Raw genomic sequence first — 20,000 nt, 5'->3', positions numbered from 1 at the left:
GGACTTTCTCCGTGACCCTGGCCCCGCTGACGGACACGTCCCGCTGGCAGGGGGGGGGGGACGGCGACGTGATGTATTGTGTCACGCCTTTTTCTCTGATGTGCAATTTTTAATGTGACAGCGCAGGGGTGACCCCCAGATCTTAAAGGTCACCACCGTCTGTGTGACATCAGTGAGCGTTTTTTTTCTTCTTCTCCTTAATAGAATTTTGAGGGGCCTATAAGGGGAAAAAACATCCGTTTCCATAAAAAAAATAAAAGAAGGTGGTTCTTAACCCGCATTCAATCCGGGAACACATCTGTGTCATTTTAAGATTTTAGCCATAACCGTTATTTTATGCTTAGGCTATTCAAAAATAGCAGAGCTACGAGCTTGTAGATCTGCTATTTTTGAAAAATCGTGAAAATGTGTGCAAATCTTTGAATAATGAATATATATCTTTTTCTAAAGGGGGGTCCCTGAAACAAAATATTTTGAGATGGGGGTCCGTGGCCAAATACATATCATTTGGGGCTCCTTCACATGTAAAGTTTGAGAACTACTGATATATTTAAAAGAAAACTGTTTGAACAGCCAAAGAAATCTAAAATGCGTTCCCTGATTGAATGGGTTAAACCTGTGGGCCGGAGTCCCACTGGTGGGCCATGAGGACATCGCAAGTAGGCCCGAAAAAGATTGGCAAAACACTACGATTTTCATGATAATATAGCGCTTATTCATTCACAATCGATTGAAAGGAACATTGAAATAAACATAAACATGCTCATCTGACCATGCTGTATAGCCTATATAGAATGGCTGCCTTTTTTTTTCTTCTTATCAAATAAATGATGGAGCTTTTGCACGAAAATGAAATTCACCCACTGATTTACACCTGCAAACCTGTGATGAGGCACATAAAACTGATTGCCAGGGCTGTAATTGATTCTGGCCCCCCTTACTTTGAAGTGAATTATTTGTTATAGTACATCTCATCTGTGGAAGGGTTTGATTTGTAACAAAAGAGAGAGAGAGAGAGGGGGGGGGGGGGGGTCTAGCTTAACCACTTGTCCAACAGTATAAAGCTACTTCTTTGTACGAAGAATAGCAAAAAAAAATGTCTATCTACAAGCTATTTTCTAGCTTTTTTTTTTCTAGTTTTGAATTTAAAAAATAAACATTTTAATAAAGTTTGACCAAATGTTGGAAATGTGCCCAAAATCAGTAAGCCATGGTTAATGGGTTTAATATATATATTTGGTTTTTAATTCAATTGTTAATTAACAATTTAATATCAGACATTGCCCAAGAGGAAATGCATATATTTAATTCAGTCAGTCTAGACTGTAGAATATGAAACAAATCTAACCCTGCATGGAAGCAATGTGTTGACCCATAGAAGAAGATCTTGCCTTTAGATTTCATGTAATTTGTGGATTGACAGCGTTTGGAGAGCTGCTCGACAGATGTGGTGGAAAAAGGTGTAATCAAAAAGATGACGGCCCCATCAGTACTTTGATACGAGCAGTATATGCACCTTATACGCAGTGGTGGACAGTAATAGGAAGCCACTTTTGGGACCCACACAAATATACAGTAATATGAATTAACCACTTCAAGATGAAATACAGTGGAAAATATCCAATCTTACTTTTGAAAATTTCTGAAAATGTACTTGGTAATTTGTACTTTTGAATCCTTGAGTATTTACTTGAGCACTTGAGTCCACCACTGCCTTATACGGCACCGATTCAGAGGAAATGTGCTTTTTGCGCTGGGTCAACCATTTTGATGTTCTGCAGATGTTTTCCCCCGTAATGGGAGGAGCATGACAGCACCTGATGGGATCCAGATTATCAGACACTTCCAGCATAATCCGCTATGTCTGCTCAGAACCAGATTACCACAAATAGCCTATAATAACAAGACAAAAGTCCAAACGTGCCCACAAAATGAATCCCTCAGCAAATATGCACTGCAAGGGTGCTGAGTGTGTGTGTGTATATATATATATATATATATATATATATATATATATATATATATATATATATATATATATATATATATATATATATGTATGTGCGTGTGTGTGTGTGTGTGTGTGTGTGTGTGTGTGTGTGTGTGTGTGTGTGTATATATATATATATACTCATACATATATGTATATACATACATTCAAATATATACACATGTACATATATGTATACACACACACACACACACACACACACACACACACACACACACACACACACACACACAGAGTATGCTGTTTATCTATACTGTGTATATATACGCAGTATATATACAGTATATATTGTAATGCCGTATAATATGAAACAACAACAAGTAAAGACTATTTGATGAATCCGTCGTGGTTTGCAGATACAGTTTTTAATGTATCACAACAATGAGCAACAAACATACTTGATGAACTATTTCCAGAAGTTGTTCAAATACCATCTACAATAAACGTCATTTCAACTATGACAACAGGTCTGTGACAAAATAAAAAAAAGGTTTCAAAACCATGTTATTACCGTGGTACGGTACAGTTGAGACCTCAAACGTTACAGTAACAAAAACTAATGCGACTACTCTCTATATATAAAACATCAATAACATTTTTGGTTTAGTTTATTTAAAGTTTTAGCCATAGGGGCTTCTTCTTATTAAAACCTCAGGGTGCATTTCCTATGTAACCCAGATGTTGAAGAGTACATATTGTGTAGGATATGATTGCGCCGTGAAAATCCCTTTTGACATCCAGAAAAACAATTTCCAATTTTCAGCCTTTTGAAGGCTGTCCTCATAAACATGACACAATCCATCCATTTTTTTTAAAAAGTTCTTTTTTTTTTCTCTTTTTGGCTGCTGTGCAGTTGCAATAACTATGTACAGTTACTATATTGTTTGGACCATCCTTTTTGTTGGTTTGTTAGCTTTTACCAGTCCTTGGTTGTGGGGGGGAAGCGTCTCCTGTCTGCTGCTAGCATCTTAGCACATGATGCTAGCTGACAGTTCAGTCTTTCGATGCTAGGGCCACAGAGCGGGGAAAAAAGGCAAAGAGCCAGTGTGGAGAAAAGCCTTTGGAATCAGGACAGTCGCTCGTGTTTGTACAATGGCAGAATTGCACCTTGGGAGGCCAGGATGTCTCTTAAGAAACACAATCGAAAAGTGTCTTCAGGATTTAAAGTAAAATGTTGAAATATTAAAAATCCAAATAAGGACATTTAAAAAGCTCACACGGAGAATTAAAAACGGACATTTTTGCGTTAAAACTTTTGAACACAACAAAAGAAAACACCTGTACAATAATAAGCATAAGAGGAAATGTTACTTGATTTCATCGTTTGAAACAATAACTAAGCATGAATTGATTTAACCTGTCAAACAGTTGCATTACATGCTACTTGCTCATCTCAGAATAGGAAATACCAAAAGCAATACATTTTTGCATTTCTTCATATTAATAAATTTGTACCATGCACAGCCAACTACGAATATGTACAACAGCTTAGCTTTCTTTGTTCACAAGCCTTTTTCTTTCATACAAATATGCCTTCTGTTACTTTGGAATGAATCACACTTGGTTTCAATTACCAAACTAGAAAGTGATTCGTTAAAAATTGAACACCCTTTGACAGCTTTCACATTCTTAGTTCCACAGCAAAAATAACAAAAAACAAACAAAACAAAGAAAAGTAAGAGGAAAAATAGCAAAGCAAAGCGATTCATGGATCAGTATTTTTGTCTGGTAGAAAGTTGAGAGAGAGAATTTATGGCAAGCAAAATAACATTACACAGTAGCAGCAAAATGTTGTAAGGTAATACTTTGTGACGTTGTTGAAGTTACTAAATGTGGAAAAAATTAAAAACGTCGACTTTTAATGTTAGATCAACAGAAGTGCCCAGAGAATGAATGGGGAGACGTGGACCTATGCACTAATTGGCAGTGTATATAGGTGTAACACTGTTATTAGTCCTACAAGCACATGAAAATGTTTCAATATACAAAACAAAATGCTGTTGTCCCCCTTTTTAAAGCAGCATATTTGCTAACTTAGCACAAATATTCATACCTTTTTTCATTTTTTTTTCAAATCATTTTGACCAACTTGTACCTTAACAGTTTCAAGTATACAGTACTACTTTCATGGATGCACCAATTGTTTAAATAGGTCAATAGATTGTTAGGCATCAATCCTGTAACAAATATGGACCAATATGCTGCTGAAATAGACACAAATAATAATTAAAACAAAACACATACGTACAAACAGAAAAAAAAACTATTAAATTAACAAATGGCCTACCCAAATAATAATAAAAAGACAAATAAAAACAAAATAAGTGCACTATAGTCCAGACACAAGCACGTACCGTTAACAGTACAGCAATTCACAAATGAAAAAATTGTATATTCACATAATCCTCGAGAGTCTATCAAAACTAGAGTTATTACCTCTTCAGAAAAGGGTGTGAGCAGAGGTAAAAGTGAGAAGGTAAGAGTTGGCACAGATTAGTATATTCTACAAGAAAAAACGGGGGGGGTTTGGGAAATAGATACAGCTTGTTGTAATACAAACTGGCAAAACACAAGGGGCATCATCATACACATTTACTTCACCATTCTAAATTCCCTCAGTGGCAAAACCATACTGTCTTGTGTAGGGCAAAAAAAACTAAAAGGATATGCACATCGTCCATTTGTAACAGTAATATTGTCTCTTGGTATTCTATACACATCAAGGAAATGCGTCCCGATAAAGCTTGACATGTTTTGGTTATAAGCCAAGTGTACCCAGGCTTGTTGCTGCTTTTAAACAAATGAGAAATGTTATGTTCTGACCTGAGAATTTAAAGCTACTGAATTACACCTATCTAAACTAAGAGAGATTCTCTTTGAGGGTTCTGGATCGTCATCCCATACAGTACATGCTAGCATTTGGAAAACAATCCAGCTGAGGTGCAATTTGCTATCGTGAGAGTTTTTGGCTTGAAACAAGCTCCCCCCAAAGGGAGCCTGTGGGATTTTTTTTCCTACTCCTTTGTTTTTTGTATACAATATAAGCTCAGTCAAGCATCTGCAACAGTTCTGTCCATAACAAAAATCAATCAATATCTTGCCAGCATATCAATATGGGAAAAACAATCCTGAGTCAATCATTTGGTACTGTAATTTTTTGGGTTAAGAGAAACTTTGGAACTGCAGTTTTAAAAAGTCTTTTTTTTTTTTTTTTTTCATTTAAGCAAGGGATCCTGTTTTTTTTCACTCCTACACACTGAACATATCCATTCTGATACTACTGAAGCTGGCGTCTAGGCCAGAGGCCGGCTTAGCCTTGACTTCCAACGCGTTATCTAAGTCATCCAGCTTCTGGCTTATTAGCTCATTGTCAGACTCGTCTGAACAACTCTCGGTGGGTAGTGAGGTTGGAACCCCTGAGGTGCTGCAGGACGTTGAGGTAACCGTTGAGGGCGAGGACAGGGGAGGGGGAGGGGAGGCAGACGGGGAGGAGGCTGAAGCAGCTTTCCGGGCCGTGGTGGCCTGGAACAGGACATTTGGCCAGGACTTCATGGACAAGCGAGAGAGATGAGGAAAGGTGTTATTAGAAGAAGCTGCAGACTGCGAGGTAGATGTGGTGTTAGGAGTAGGGGAGCAGACAGAGTGAGGTAATAATCTAGTATGCTCTTTGGCATTTCTCATTGCTTGTTTGATTGTTTTCTCTTTGTGCAAGCTCGACTGGAGGTGTTGGCCGAGTGCTTCGTTCCCGTTAACGACCACGCTGCAGGCGACGCACGTGTACTTGCTCACCGCCTTCCGAAGCACTGTCTCTTGCGGATCAGTGAAAGGATGTCCGAAGTAACAGAAGGACTTCTGGTGACGCACCACTGAGTCTTCGTCGGCAAAAATCATCTGGCACTTCCTGCATATAAACTCATGCTTGACGGACGGTACGATAAAAGCGTCTGGAAAGTCTGTGGTACTTTTGGTATCCGTTTTCGGTTCTTCTTTTGTGCTTTCTGTCGAAGAGCCTTTGTTGTTGTCATCCTTAGCTTCCATAGCTTCTTTTGGTTTGAAGGAGTTGGCGGCGGCGGCGGCGGCGCTCTGGACACTATGGGACATCTTCGCGAGGGCTTGTTTCTTCTGCTGCTGCCTCTGCTGTTGCTCGAGCTGCTTCTGCTGCTGCTGCTGCTGCTTCTGCAGTGAATCCTGGAGGGACTGCTGGTACTGCTGATACTGCTGCAGGAGGGCCGTGGGGGAGAGGCTGGCGGCCATGGCGGCCTGCGGGACGGCCGCCGGGCCGTAAGGAAACAGGCTCTCCATCCCGCACATCGGCGGGAAGTAGCTCCCCGCCTGGACCCCTCTGGGCAGCTGCGGCGAGAAGCAGTTGGGGAACCCGGGAAGGAAGTAGGGCAGGAACTGGCCCCCCAGGAACTGGCTGGGGTCGGTGGCGGCAAGGGCGTTTTGAAGGGCCTGCAGCTGGGAGGCGTCCAGCATCGCCTCGCTTCCCGACTTCCCCTGAGCGGCACTGTGTTTCTCCCTCTTCTTGGCCATGCTGGGGGTCTCGGGGCGAGACGCGCTCTCGCCCTCCCGCTCCTTGACCTTCATGTGATGATGCGGCTTGTCCCCTGGCTTCTTGCTGCTGCTGCTGCTGTCTCTCTCTGAATCTTTACCTTGCTGCTCTGTGTGATTAACTGCTGCCGAGGGTGTGGTGGTGGAGGGGACAGGAGGAGGAGGAGGAGGAGGAAGAGGAGGTGGAGGAGGTGGTGGAGGAGTCTGCAGAAGAGCCTTGGTTGGGGTAGTGCTGAGAGACATGGCAGGAGAGGGGGTGGCTGGTGTAGGGAACCCGAGCATGCCAGCACCAGGAGACGCTAAAGCTGAAATACAGTGGTATATCAATATGGAAATATTTAATATTCAAAATATGATGTACCACCAAATCACTCGAGATGGAGATGTTTCATTTATGATTGACAGACTCTTTACCTTTTTCTCATCTCTTATTCTTTTTTTTGTTATGGATCAAAACTGTCACATGCGCTTTATGCTAATATCATTAAACCAATATGGGAATATAGATATGCCAAACCTATAATAAAGGGAAACACAATGAAAAAAACAGAAAGAAAAAAAATGACATAGATGCAATTATAGAAGGGTCTGAATGATCAATTAACAATCCAATTTAGATGTTGAATTGAGTTTATGTATGCACTCGAACTGTCAGCACATGATTATTTTCCATATGTTCCAATAGTAGAAAAGAGGACTTTCTGCACAAATACCATTGTGATATGGAATGAACAGTAGTAGATAAGAGCAGAATCAAAAATAGTCTTTCTGTTTTGTGCATGTTAAAAGTTCAGTTCATAAAGCTAGTATACTTTTGGACTGCTTTTCACCTTTTGTCATACTAACTCACCGGGTGTGTTGGGTGGGAAAACAGGAAGTGACGATGGCCCGTTGACCCCAGGAAGCATGACTGGTGGTAAGCCAGAGATCCCAGGGTAGCCTGAGGGCAAGCTGAGGCCATGAAGTGCAATGTTGACGTCCATTGTAGTCTGGGCAGAAAGCCCGAGTCCTTCGCCAGCCTTCTTCATGCGGTCCAGCTCCTGCTGGGCCATTAGCTGACGGACAGTGGTCGGTGCTAGGTAGTCCTTTTCTCTGTCCACCTGGTTTCCCAGGATTTCTTGCACTTTGGCGATGTGCTGTCTGGAGAAGATGTGGTCACGGACGGACATCCGTGCGGTGTACTTCACACCACACAAAGTACACTCAGGCCTGGGTCCGTCCGGCGAGCCTTGACTTATCATGAATGGCTTTCCGATGTTTATCTTGAACTTCTTTTCTTTGGCGCGGGCGTTCTGGAACCACACTTGGACCACGCGCTTGGGAAGTCCAATCTCATTGCCCAGCATCTCACATTCTTGCATTGTTGGGGTGCGGTAGTCACTGAAGCAAGCCTTGAGGACTTTCAGTTGCACGTTACTCATCTGAGTCCTGAAACGTTTGTGGCCCGGCCTATCCCCACCACTGCTGGATTTCCCAGACTTGCTGAAGGGGTTTCCCGCTCCAAAGGGACTAGGTGAGCTTGGATCGGCCAGGCTTGAAGTTTCACTCATATCATAGCTTTCGTCATACTCATCATCTCTGTAGCTGAAATAAGTGTCATAGTCTTTTCCAGAGAAGCTGAGGGCAGGGCTCACCATGCTGAACTGGAATCTGTCATCCCCCCCATCAGAACCCGGGGCTGGGTTGCACTTGCCATCACCCAGTTTGTCCCCCCCATTGGCTGTGAGGCTCTCGACCTCATTGTTGTTGCCCTCGTCTCCAGTCGTAGCATCGCTTATGGCTGTGTTGATCGATGATGTCTCATCAAAGTCCAACTTGAGGTCATAAGCACAGGCCTCAGCAGAATTCATGTTCGCCCCTTCAGTTTCATCACAGTTTTCTGCTTTCACGGATGAAGGGCTGAAGAAGTTTTTTAGCTGCATCTCAGATGGTTTCATAGGTGTTGAGGATGCAGTTGGCAGCTCATATTCCATTGGCTCAGTCTTAGTAGGCAGCTGTGGGAACTCAAAGAAATTATATTTATTTGGGCTTTCACCTCTGTCATTGTCTTGATTCATTATTGGGCTTGATGGCAAACTGAAGCCAGCCTGTTTTGCCTCATGCCAGTGTCTAGACCGTATGTGGCTATCAAGAGCAGATTTAGCCTTGAATAGTGCTCTGCAAAAGGGACATTTCTTGTGGGACTGAGAGGGCCCAATAGCTCGGAACTGGCCCTTTCTCTCTCTTGCACGAGTGTTCTGGAACCAAACCTGCACAACTCTCTTTTTCAGGCCAACCTCTCGTGCAATGTGGTCCAGCATCTTTCGTGTGGGGTTCGAGTCCAGTAGGTATTTGTCATAGAGAACCTCCAGTTGTTCTGGTGTGATGGTGGTTCTCAAGCGTTTGTCTCTGTGTTGCTCTTCAATACTGATTCCGCCATCTTTATCAGCAGAGCATTCCTCTTTGTCGTCAAGTTTCCTCTTCATTGCCCCAGTGCTTGGGGCTGAGGCCAGACCTGAGCTGCTCTGACCAGGCATTTGGGAGAGCGCTCCAGACAGCAGCTGGCTAGCCATGAGGGGATTGTTGGGGTCAAATATCATGTAGGGCATATCAAGGGGCCGTTCCAGGAACTGTGAATGAAGGAACTGGTTTTGGGCAGCCAGGAAATGCATGTGCTGGTGCTCCTGCCACAGTTCCACAGTAGGGAAGGCAATCTTACATTGGTCACACTGGTACTGAAGCATCTGGTGAGGGAGGTTGTTTGTGAGCGAGGAAAGGGCCAGCGAGAGGGGGCTTGAGGGCACTGCAGCTGACTGTGGCTGTGAATGTGGTCTTGACATTTGCGACTGGGGAGGTTTCTGTGGTGGGGGCTGAGGAGTGGAGGCCTTTGACGGTCTAGGGTCTGGCAATGACTTCATCACTGGCGATGGGGCAGTTTCAGTCTGTTTAGGTTTAATTTCAGGGGGAATCTCAGGCTTGGGGGAGGCCTTACCCACGCTTGGCCGAGGAGAAGGCATCAGAGGAGAGCTTGAGCCAGAACTACTGGCAGTTACGTGGGTTTGCTTGGGAGGTTCTGGGGTTGCCTGGCTGGAGTTAGTGGGGAGGTAGCTTTGCTCACCAGAGTCTATAAATTCCTCACAGGGCATCTCCTCCATTCCTTCCTCATCCTCGTCCTTGTAACATAGCTTCTTCTGGTGAGTGATAAGGTCAAAGATGCGCGGGAACACGATGTTGCACTTTTTACACTGGTACTGCATGTTGCTGGTTCTGATGTAACGTTCGTTAGTCAGCTCCTTCTTCTCGTTATCTTTTGAATCTGCCTGGTTCTCATAGCTCTTCCTTGCTTTCTGCCGGGCATTCTGGAACCACACCACAATGACTCTGGTCGGGAGGTTGAGCACGGTAGAGAGCTGCTCAATCTCATCATCTTTTGGGTAAGCATTGGTGTCGAAGAAGTCTTGAAGTACCCTTAGCTGGTAATCAGTGAATCTGGTCCTAGAGGACCTCTTGTTCATAGTAGCGTCAGTTCTGTAGTATTCAAGTGTGCTATACTGTGACTCCAGTCGTATATCTTCCAGGGTAGTAATGGGAGGGATGCTAAAATTGTAAGGGGAGTCTTTGCTTCGCTGCCGCTCTTTGAAAAGGGTGTTACGGAACCAGTGCTTGATGACTTTCTGGGGCAGGCCAGACTTCTCGGACATATCCTGAATCTGGTCTTCGTTAGGGGAGTTATTGATATCGAAATGGGCCCGAAGGATCTTCAGTTGGTCGTCAGTGATGCGAGTACGTGGGCGCTTGAACTGGGACTGGCGAAGGAAGTTTGGGTCGAGGCCGAGTTGCTGCTGGCAGAGCTGCGTGAGGTCCGAAGAGAGGGAGTCCATAGAGGGCAACTGGAAGGCCAGCTGATGCTGCAGTCCTTGTTGCTGCATTTGCTGCATCATCAAAGGAGAAAACATGTTGAGATCCAGGGGCATCTGGAGCGACACTTGTGGGGGTGCAGGGGAGGCAGGCGGAGGTGGTGGAGGTGGAGGTGGGGGTGGAGGTGGCTGGGGCTGGGGTGGTGTCTGGTGAGGAGTCTGGTTTGAAACAGGAACAGGTGGTGGGGCCTGTGGGGTTTGCGGTTTGGTCATGGATGTAGAAGGAGGTGGAGTAGCTGTCAACGGGGCTGGGGCTGGAGCGGGAGGCGGAGGTGGTGGAGGAGGTGGAGGAGGCGGCGGTGGGGTCTCAGGCGATGCAGGGTTTATAGGGTACAGCTTGTCATAGGCCTCCCTGTACTGCTGGGCAAACTTCTCGAGTTCCACGTATGGGAAGAACTGGCTGTGCACGTGCTCCTGGTGACTTTTGAGAATGAGCATATTGGAGAAGAACTTTCCGCACATTCCACATTCAAGCTTATCTGTTTTTATTTCAACTTGCTCAACTCCATCTTTGTTCTTCCTCTGGTTTTTCTGTCTGTTTTCATTGTACTGAATGACCAGCTCAAATCCAAAGTTCTCTAAGAGAGCCTTGGCGGCGTTGCCTCGAGCTCCTGAAACAATGCGTGGAGGAGGAATGAGTGGCTCTGGGAACTTTGACTTCTTGTCTTTGTTGTCTTTTCCGCCATCACTTACTCCGTCGACTCCATTCTCCATCTTGGCTCTGTTCTCCTGTTTCTCCAAGTGGTCCTCAGCCTCCCGGGACATTTGTATCTCAGAGACAAATACAGAGCTAGGCTCAATTTTGGGTTTGTGGCTCTGCGATAGCTGGTTTTTCTGTTGCTGATGCTGCAACTGGGACGCTTGCTGTTGCTGTTGTTGCTGCTGCTGTTGCTGCTGCTGCTGTTGTTGTTGTTGTTGCTGCTGCTGTTGTTGTTGTTGCTGCTGCTGCTGCTGAGCCTGTTGCTGTGCCTGAACTTGCTGCATCTGATGCTGCTGTTGCATCTGTTGTTTAAGGTCTTCCAGGAAAGACCCGGAGAGGCCGGGCATTCCAAAAGCTGCTGCAGAGTGCAAAGCCATTTCTGGGCTGAGGTTGAACTCTGCCCCCGGTATGTAGAAGGGGAAGAGGAACTGGGGCTGCTGGAATTGCAGTAGTGACTCCGGGGTCATGCCGAAATGGGGGAAGAAAGCCGGGTTGAGGAACTGCGGCTGGAAGAACGCAGCCTGCTGCTGAAGCTCATGTTGAAGCTGCATCTGCAACTGGGCTTGGGCCTGCGCTGACAGGTGGCTCGTCTGGGCTGTGGCATGGTCAGTAGTGACGTTTTGCTTTGTGTTGCTGCTGCTGTTAGCGTCTTTGGCTTCCACAGTGTTTTCTTTGTTAGTAGAGGGCGTTCCACTTCTAGCAGTGTCTAAGTTGTTGCTGTTCCCTTGTGCAGATGGGGCTGGGCTCTTTGCTGGCACTGGACCACTGATCCCGCAGCTACTACTACTACTACTGCTGCTGCTTGTTTCAGTTTTGGCTGTTCTGGCTTTGGTCTGGTGGAGCACGGACCTCATGTGAATCTCCAGTGTAGAGCTTTGGCTATAGGCGACATTGCAAGTGTTGCATTTGAACGGTTTGTTGTCAACACTGTTGCCTGTGTCTTGGGGAACTGGGCTCGAGGCCTCTTGGAGCACCTTCTTCAGCTTGTGTAGATGGGAGACGGAGTTATAGTGGACCAGGAGGATGTTCTTCTGGGTGAAGGACTCCTTGCACACCGTGCACTTGTAAGGACGAGAAGGGTCCAGAAACTTCTCCATGGTGAAGTTGGGCCCCTTCCTGAAGGGTAGGGTCCGTTTTGGCTCTGCCCCCATGTCGTCCAGCAGTGAACTGCTGTCGCTTCCCGTGGGACTTGGTTTCTCCTCTTGGTCGATTTCGTCATCTTTGTCTAAGTCGTGTTCAAAGGCCTGAGCTTCCTCCAAGGCCCTGGCTTCACTCTCTGTGATGTCTCCGTTCAGCGGCAGACTCCCTATGAGCTGCTGCACTTCGGCCTCCGACAGCTCCGGGTGTCCATTCTCCAGGTGCTTCCTGAGGGCCAGGAATGTCCTGAAGCTACGCTGGCAGAGGCTGCACATGGTGGCCGCTCTGATGGCGTGGTACTGGGAATGTATCTGAAGCTTTTGCATGGTCTTGAAGGCCAGGCTACAGTGGTTGCAGCGGTATTTGTAGACGTGCCGATCGGAGACGGAGAGCTGCTGCTGCTGCTGGAGTCTCTGGAGCTCGCTCACAGGGTCCTGCAGGGCGTCGGGGGATTTGCGCTCGTGTCCGAGACCACCCGCCCTCTTCCAGTCGGGGGGTTCCAATGCCTCCCTGGGGGGTTTGAGTTCTTCACCCTGAAGGTCCAAGTCATTCTGGTCTCGAGTGTTCAGTTCGTCCTTAGAGCTGTTTCCTAAAACAACAAGAGAACATAGAAGTCAATACTTCACTCTTATTCCAATGGAATTGGAATAAGTAGGACTGGGCTGGGTTGCAGATAACGTGTTGTCCTCACCTTGGGTCTTTGCAGACCCCTCAGACAGAGCAGCAGACGAGTCCATCAGAGACAGGGCTTTGTCCGGTCCGGGCGATGGATGCGTCACGTTATTTGGTGGCATTGTGTCAGGTCCAACAACCTATCAAAGGCAAAAGAAAGTCAGAATTATCATCAAATGTGCTTAAAATGAATTACGTTGGACAGGTACGTCTCTCACAGCCAAAACACGTTTGAGGAACTGTTGTACTTTTCCACTTTCTATATTCGCCAGCTCATTTTTGAAGAGCGGAATTGGCTCCTCTCAGAGGACGACAACTGTCAAGTTTATGACGGTTCCCCGAGGGAGCGGAGTGGGATCACTGCATGGGAAATGCTTTATGGGACTGTTCAATGTCTGGCCCTCGCCCTGAGCTAGACAGAGGGACCAGAGGGACGACTGGACACCACTGACAAAATGACTTCCATTTTTCATTTCAACATACACACTTCTCAAAAGACAAACGAAAAAAAAAAGAACTTTGATAAAGTCTAAGAAAAAAAAAGTAGTGATTGAGGAGGATTAAAGGCACATTATACATTTCGTAATGTATGATTGTAGGTCGCAATATTCTAAGATGACACACACACACATGCACGAGCGCACGCATGCACGCACGCACGCACGCACGCACGCACGCACGCACACACGCACACACGCACACACGCACACACGCACACACACACACACACACACACACACACACACACACACACACACACACACACACACTTCTTCTTTACACATTGTAAACTAAGATGATTCTGAGGTTTCCACTCACGGTGAGTATGAGCTTCTCCACACAGTCGGGTGCCACGCTGTGGAGGTGGGTGAGATGCAACTGCAGGTGGATCTTGTTGCTCAGGACGTCCTGGCACAGCGGGCAGCGGATCACCGGCTGCATGGAATGCTGCGACATCACGTGCAGCTGCATGCGGTTGGCGTCTTTACTGCTGTAGTTGCAGTAAGGGCACTGCTGCACCTGGGAAGAGAGGATATTGTATAACGTATCTCCATATTTCAACTTTTTAATGTTTTTTTCCATAAATTAATGGCCTACTTTATCGTACAAGAGTGTTGCACAAAAGTTGCAAAAATAGCCGATCTACAAGGCCCCAACGCGGCGCATTGCGACGTGGTGTGTGCTTGTAGATCGTGGGCAAGATCATTTTTTTCTTATTCTGAAAGTGAAAGTGGTTAAGTGTGTATGTGGGTTTTATAAATATTTGAACCAATGGAAAGTATTAACAAGTGACTGAATAATTATTACATTGGATCCACTGGAACACAGGTTCTTTTTTTCCATTTCCTGAAAAGTAGCGTTTTTGGACTGGACCAGGTTTCTGCCTGACATCGACGATATATTGATGGTGACATTAACGGCGAGGAATAAACACGACTAGATCGTAAGGCAGGCAGGGCGGATACAAGCAACGCGTCTCTCTCGACCGTTATAGGGTTGAGGAAAATTACAACAAATCTGTGGAATTGAATGGAATTTTCCCAGAAGGCCTTTATTTTTACTTTACTGGAGACCCCACATTTAACTACCCAATCACCTCATCCTCCTCCGCCCCCCATCCCCGCGTACCACCCCTCCATCCAGACACAAAATGTAGATCAACCCCTGTGTCCATGTAATTCACTTAAGTCCCTCAACTCATGCAATTTTATAAGTAGGAAAACATGATTGGCTAGAATTTCTAATCAGTAGATTAAGAGATGACAAAGGTGTGCACCCTCCCAGGCACCGCCTTGCCCTCATTACAGGGAGTACTCTGAAACATGGCCGTCTGCCTTCCTCACCACCTGTCTTAATAGAATCCATTTCTGAAATGACTAAGTCCTTCCCCTGAAAACGCAGGGCCCCAGAACCCAGACGAGCTAATACTTCATAATCTAATTTAAAAACACATATAATTTAAAGAGATGCAAAAAGGGGAGACAGGCGGGGAGATGGGGGTAGGGGGGGGGTCCTAAGGCTAGAGCAGGTATTTCCACTTAAGAACACAAAGGCTAGCCAGCCGGCCGACCCGCTCTGCACGCCTGATGCTAAAGACTTCTGTCAGGGAAAGGCAAGGATTGGGGAGCAGTTTAACCCCTTCGCTGGATCCACTGGCGCCAGCAAATGCTAGATGCTTAGCTTAGCATTTCTTAGCATTTCTTGGTTCTTGGTTGTTGATAAGCCTCTTTGCCATTAGCTCATCTTTTTTACAGACTGCATGGAAAGGGCTCAGACTTCATTAGTGGACTTCATTAGTGCTTATGGAGGAGAAACTGCCTCATTAGCCATTAGCTTGGTGTGCCCGCGGACATTACAACTTTGGGCGGTTAGCTTAAGGCCACTAATTCTAAAGACTTTCACTGTTTTCGCTTTCTGACCAGACAGGTAACAGTACAGACGATCATTTCTAATGGATTGGACACTTGCTGTGAGTCTTTCATAGACTTTCCTTTTCTTTTTTATTTATTTATGACACATTCAATCCAAGCTTTTTTTAAATCTTTTAACTAATTCCACTTACATATGGTCAGAATACTGTATATATTTTTAATTTAAGGGAAGTGCGTGCTCCGCCATGGGGAATTACAATTGGTGTATTTAAATATCACACATCTATACAGTACGTGCCTTGCTCGAGTTTCAGAAGTGATCTTGTGTGAAACAGCTGTAACTAAAGCCCCTGAGGATCCTGTGTGTGCCCTCATGAAGTTATTAGCCATACCATTCTCTACCGTCAGTACCTGACACTGTAACCTAATTCACCTCTTGTGTTTGCTTGGTTGCCTTTACCTGCTCATTAGCAGAGGTCTTCACCTCAGCCGACTTGGGCCTTTTGGGAGGGCTGTCAATCTGTTGGTCTGGCAGAAGAGAGCGTTTGGTCATAGTGTTGGATCCAGGGCCATCTTTAGACAGCGCATTCACTCCTAGCAGGGGGGAGAGAGAGAGAGAGAGAGAGAGAGAGAGAGAGAGAGAGAGAGAGAGAGAGAGAGAGAGAGAGAGAGAGAGAGAGAGAGAGAATTAAAGTTGTATTCCGTAACAGTCTTTTTTGGCAACACCTCTGGTAGCTGTCTGTCTATGGTTGGTTGAAACTGCGATACATAGAATTCAGTTTGAAACGAAACCACAGACTTGCCATCAAAAAAAAGTGAAAAAAGAAGGCTATAACCGGGGTCCAAGCACCAAGGATATTTTGGAATGCAACAATAACGTTGTCAGAAACGGTTAGTGTTAAATTAAAAATAATACATTTCCGGTGCCTGCAGCACTTTGGCACGAGTACTGTGTTGAGAGAAGTTGTAAAAACAAAAAAAAACACATTCATGTGAAATGGATATTGTGAAAAATAGGATAGCAGTGAAAGAGTAAATGAAAACTAAATTCCACAAAAAGTTACGCAGTATGACTTTAGCATTAGCTAAACATGCTTCAATGCTGGGATTTGTTAATAGCACTGAGCATTATTCTGCTCGTATTCGTACTCTTTAATTTTTACAAATTGTTACAGTGTTAGTGCCTGAGGTAAACAACCTCATTAGGTCCATGCAGTGTGTTTGAATAGAGAGAGAGAACAAGAGCAGAGAGACAATGTTATAGACAGTATCCCATAGTTCATTCATACTGGATGAGCTACAAGAGTGTTAAAAAAAAGAGAGATTTTATTTAAATGGACATGATTATGAATGTGCATTAACCTCGCTGACATCGCGTCCCTGTGCATGACAAAACAAGTGAAGTGGCTACAAAAACAAACAATACGAAAGACCCCACACACACACACACAACTTAATGGTAAACACGTCCGGCCGAATTAGCATTCAGTGAGACTTGGAGGGGGGGGGGGGGGGCAGGGGGGTGATTTGAGAAATGATTTGACACCTAGACAATCACAGACACGGGCCAGAAGCATGGACTGGTATTCTTCACATTCATGTAAAACGGAGCTCTTTTTCTTTCTTTCTTGCCCCGAGGACATGTGAAAATAGAGGGAAAATTCAAGGCAGTCTCATTATCACAGCACGACATGCATTAAATGTTATGGTAATATTATACACTTCATTAGTTCATATACATTTCCCCAGCCGCCTAAACAACCCTCTCTGTCTGCGCTGGATGCTGAATTTCCGCCGCTTGGTCACGGCTGGTGGTACGGTAGCAGCAAGAAGCAAGAATTTGTGTGTTTGTGTGTGAGCGTGTGTGTCCGTGTGCATGTGTGTGTGTGTGTGTGTGTGTGTTTGTGTGTGTGTGTGTGTGTGCGTGTGACGTTAACAGCGGGGCTCAGTGCGTACAGAGATCAGCCTCTGGTTGTATTTAGTAAATGCTGCAGCCACTGATAAATCTTTCATTAGCCTCATCCTCAGATACGAGCCGAGCAGCACTGCTATGCTCTGCACTGCAATTTAGCCACTCTGCACTACACAAACACATAGCAACAGCAGCTCTCTCTCTCTCTGTCTGTCTGTCTGTCTGTCTGTCTGTCTGTCTGTCTGTCTGTCTGTCTGTCTGTCTGTCTGTCTGTCTGTCTGTCTGTCTGTCTGTCTGTCTGTCTGTCTGTCTGTCTGTCTCTCTCTCTCTCTCTTTCTAGCCCCTAACCCCCTCCCCACACACACACACACACACACACACACACACACACACTTTGCCCCCCTCTCGTCTGGTCACTCAAGGCAATATGCGAGCCTCACTCTTGCGAGTCAACGCTTCACGCTAGATGCACAAATGGAAAAAAAAGGAGGAAATCAAAGCAGTGATACATGAGGGGAGGGGGGGGGGGCGGTATTTCATATTATTCTGTGGTCCGTGTTTGTACTCGGCGCATATCAATTCCTCTGGCCCGTTCATGCATTTTAATTCTGTTGCATTAAGTAGGCGTTCCACTTATTTTATTTGTAATCCCCCATATCTGCAGCCTGAAATATTGGCCTGTCAAGGAAAGTGACAGAGGGAGGGAGGCAAGGAAGAAAGGAAGGACGAAAGAAAGAATGGAGGGGGGGGGGAGCACACTCACTCACATACACACACATACGCACACATACGCACACACTCACACACAAGGGCACAATGTGAATTTCCAAGAACATCCGAGAATTGCGCTGCAGCTCAGCTCAGAATAGCGAGGTAATCTCGTCTCCTCTACTGCATGTGATGGCCCCTGCAGAGCTGGTGTCTGTGTGTATGTGCGTGTGTGTGCGTGTGTGTATGTGTATGTGCGTGTGTGTGCGCGCGCGTGTGTGTGTGTGTGTGTGTGTGTGTGTGTGTGTGTGTGTGTGTGTGTGTGTGTGTGTGTGTGTGTGTGTGTGTGTGTGTGTGTGTGTGTGCGTGTGCGCGTACGTGTGCACGCGTGTCACTTGTGTGTGTCATGTTTTGCATGACAGGTCCCTGAAACCATATTGGTCAGCCGGGTCGGGCATGAGCGCTCTCCCGTCACATCACCTGACCTTCTCCACGCACAGAGCCCGCCTCCCGCATTTGCTATGAACCATTTCTAATTTCAACTTTCAATGTTTGCCTCCATCTTCCAGTCAATTTGCAACTAAATTACATCCCTGCGAAAAAGGAGACGAGGCGATTGTCGGACAAGAGGCTTGCAAACACATTTAACAATGAGGCAGGGAGAGAACTCCGCACATCAGCATTGATTACTGTCATATCCAATGTAAATGTATGTTTGTGCAGCGTGTGTGTGTGTGTGTGTGTGTGTGTGTGTGTGTGTGTGTGTGTGTGTGTGGGGTGCTGAACACACAGAGTCCTTCTGGTCTTCGACCTACTGCTTTCATCAACACTTATGACACTCAAGCAGAGGGAAAACAGTCGGGTAACCTTGAATGTTGAGAGAGCCGTTCTCTATATCGCCACTTAGGAGCTTTAAGTGGCGACTCCCCAGTGTGACTCATAAAGTCATTTCAAGGAATAGAATTGCAGTCCGAAAAAAAAGAAAAAAGTAAACGCCAAACGACCGAGGATATCATCTGATCAACATAAACAAACACCACGGCAAATAGGGCCTTACCTATCCTATCTGTAAGATCATACGAATAAAATATTCAGGAGATGCATATTTCTTCTCCCTGTGGTGTTCGTATTCTCATTCAGCATCACTTTTAGGGGGTGCAACAGTTAATCAAACTAATTGATTTAACTGATAAAAATGTATCAATAATCAATTGGAGGGGGGGAATGAGAATTGCTATTTTTGCTATTTCTATGAGACACTGTTGTACAATGAACTATAGCATAGGACATAAGTAGGTTAATCAAAATAATCATAATAACCGATTAGAACTTTTTGTGTCGATTTGCTGATACAAAATGAATCGCTTATTCGATTAATCGGAAAAGGTAATCGATAGAGCAATCGCTAAGAAAACAAACCGATAGCTACAGCCCTGATCAGTTACAGAATACTGTTTCTGTAGGTGAACCTTGCATGTCCAAAAGCGTTCTTTTTTTGTCATCATTTAAAAAAACATTTAAAAATAGTGAAAATAGCCGAGCTTGTATATCTGCTATTTTCACTACTTTTGTGCTACACTCTTGTACGATGAGGTAAGGCATTCATTTATGAAAATAATATAAGAAATATAAGAGATACAAGGTTTCTGCCTGACAGCAACGATACGTAGGAGAGAATGAACAACAGAGAGACGGAGAACAAGAGACTCTCCTGACATTTCTCCTTTGTCTACCAGTCTGTAATGACCCCCCCCCCTGCCCTCCCTCCATCCCCCCTTCTGTCCTCTCCTCCTCTCCTACCACCTTCCCTCCATCCCTCAGTGGTGGTGATGTGGGCTAGCTCCAGCCCAGTGAAGCCAGCTGACACCATACCCCCCCCCCCCCAAACACACACACACACACACACACACACACACACACAAGCAATGACAAATGTGTGCATGCGGCAGGACCTTGCTTGATTAGATAAATCAAAAGGTGATTTATGACAGTCAACCCCTTTGCATTGCAGAGGGACACGAGCGGCACACTCGCCACCCAT

The 20,000-nt window shown here is 45.4% G+C and overlaps 1 protein-coding gene across 1 annotated transcript in view; it reads right to left on the bottom strand.

Moving 5' to 3' along the window:
• Window positions 1-2,357: 2,357 nt before the first annotated feature.
• zfhx4 (zinc finger homeobox 4) overlaps window positions 2,358-20,000 on the bottom strand; it is a 114,044-nt gene continuing 96,401 nt past the window's right edge. Inside the window, 5 exon segments of the mRNA XM_080418257.1 lie at window positions 2,358-6,867; window positions 7,413-12,884; window positions 12,987-13,107; window positions 13,787-13,987; window positions 15,800-15,933. Of these exon segments, the coding sequence (XP_080274383.1) occupies window positions 5,261-6,867; window positions 7,413-12,884; window positions 12,987-13,107; window positions 13,787-13,987; window positions 15,800-15,933 (7,535 nt within the window). The 3' untranslated portion in view covers window positions 2,358-5,260.

Source organism: Gymnoscopelus braueri (assembly GCF_963280865.1).
Source record: "Gymnoscopelus braueri genome assembly, chromosome: 21".
Classification (NCBI taxonomy): domain Eukaryota; kingdom Metazoa; phylum Chordata; class Actinopteri; order Myctophiformes; family Myctophidae; genus Gymnoscopelus; species Gymnoscopelus braueri.
This window is presented reverse-complemented; position numbering and strand designations above follow the sequence as displayed.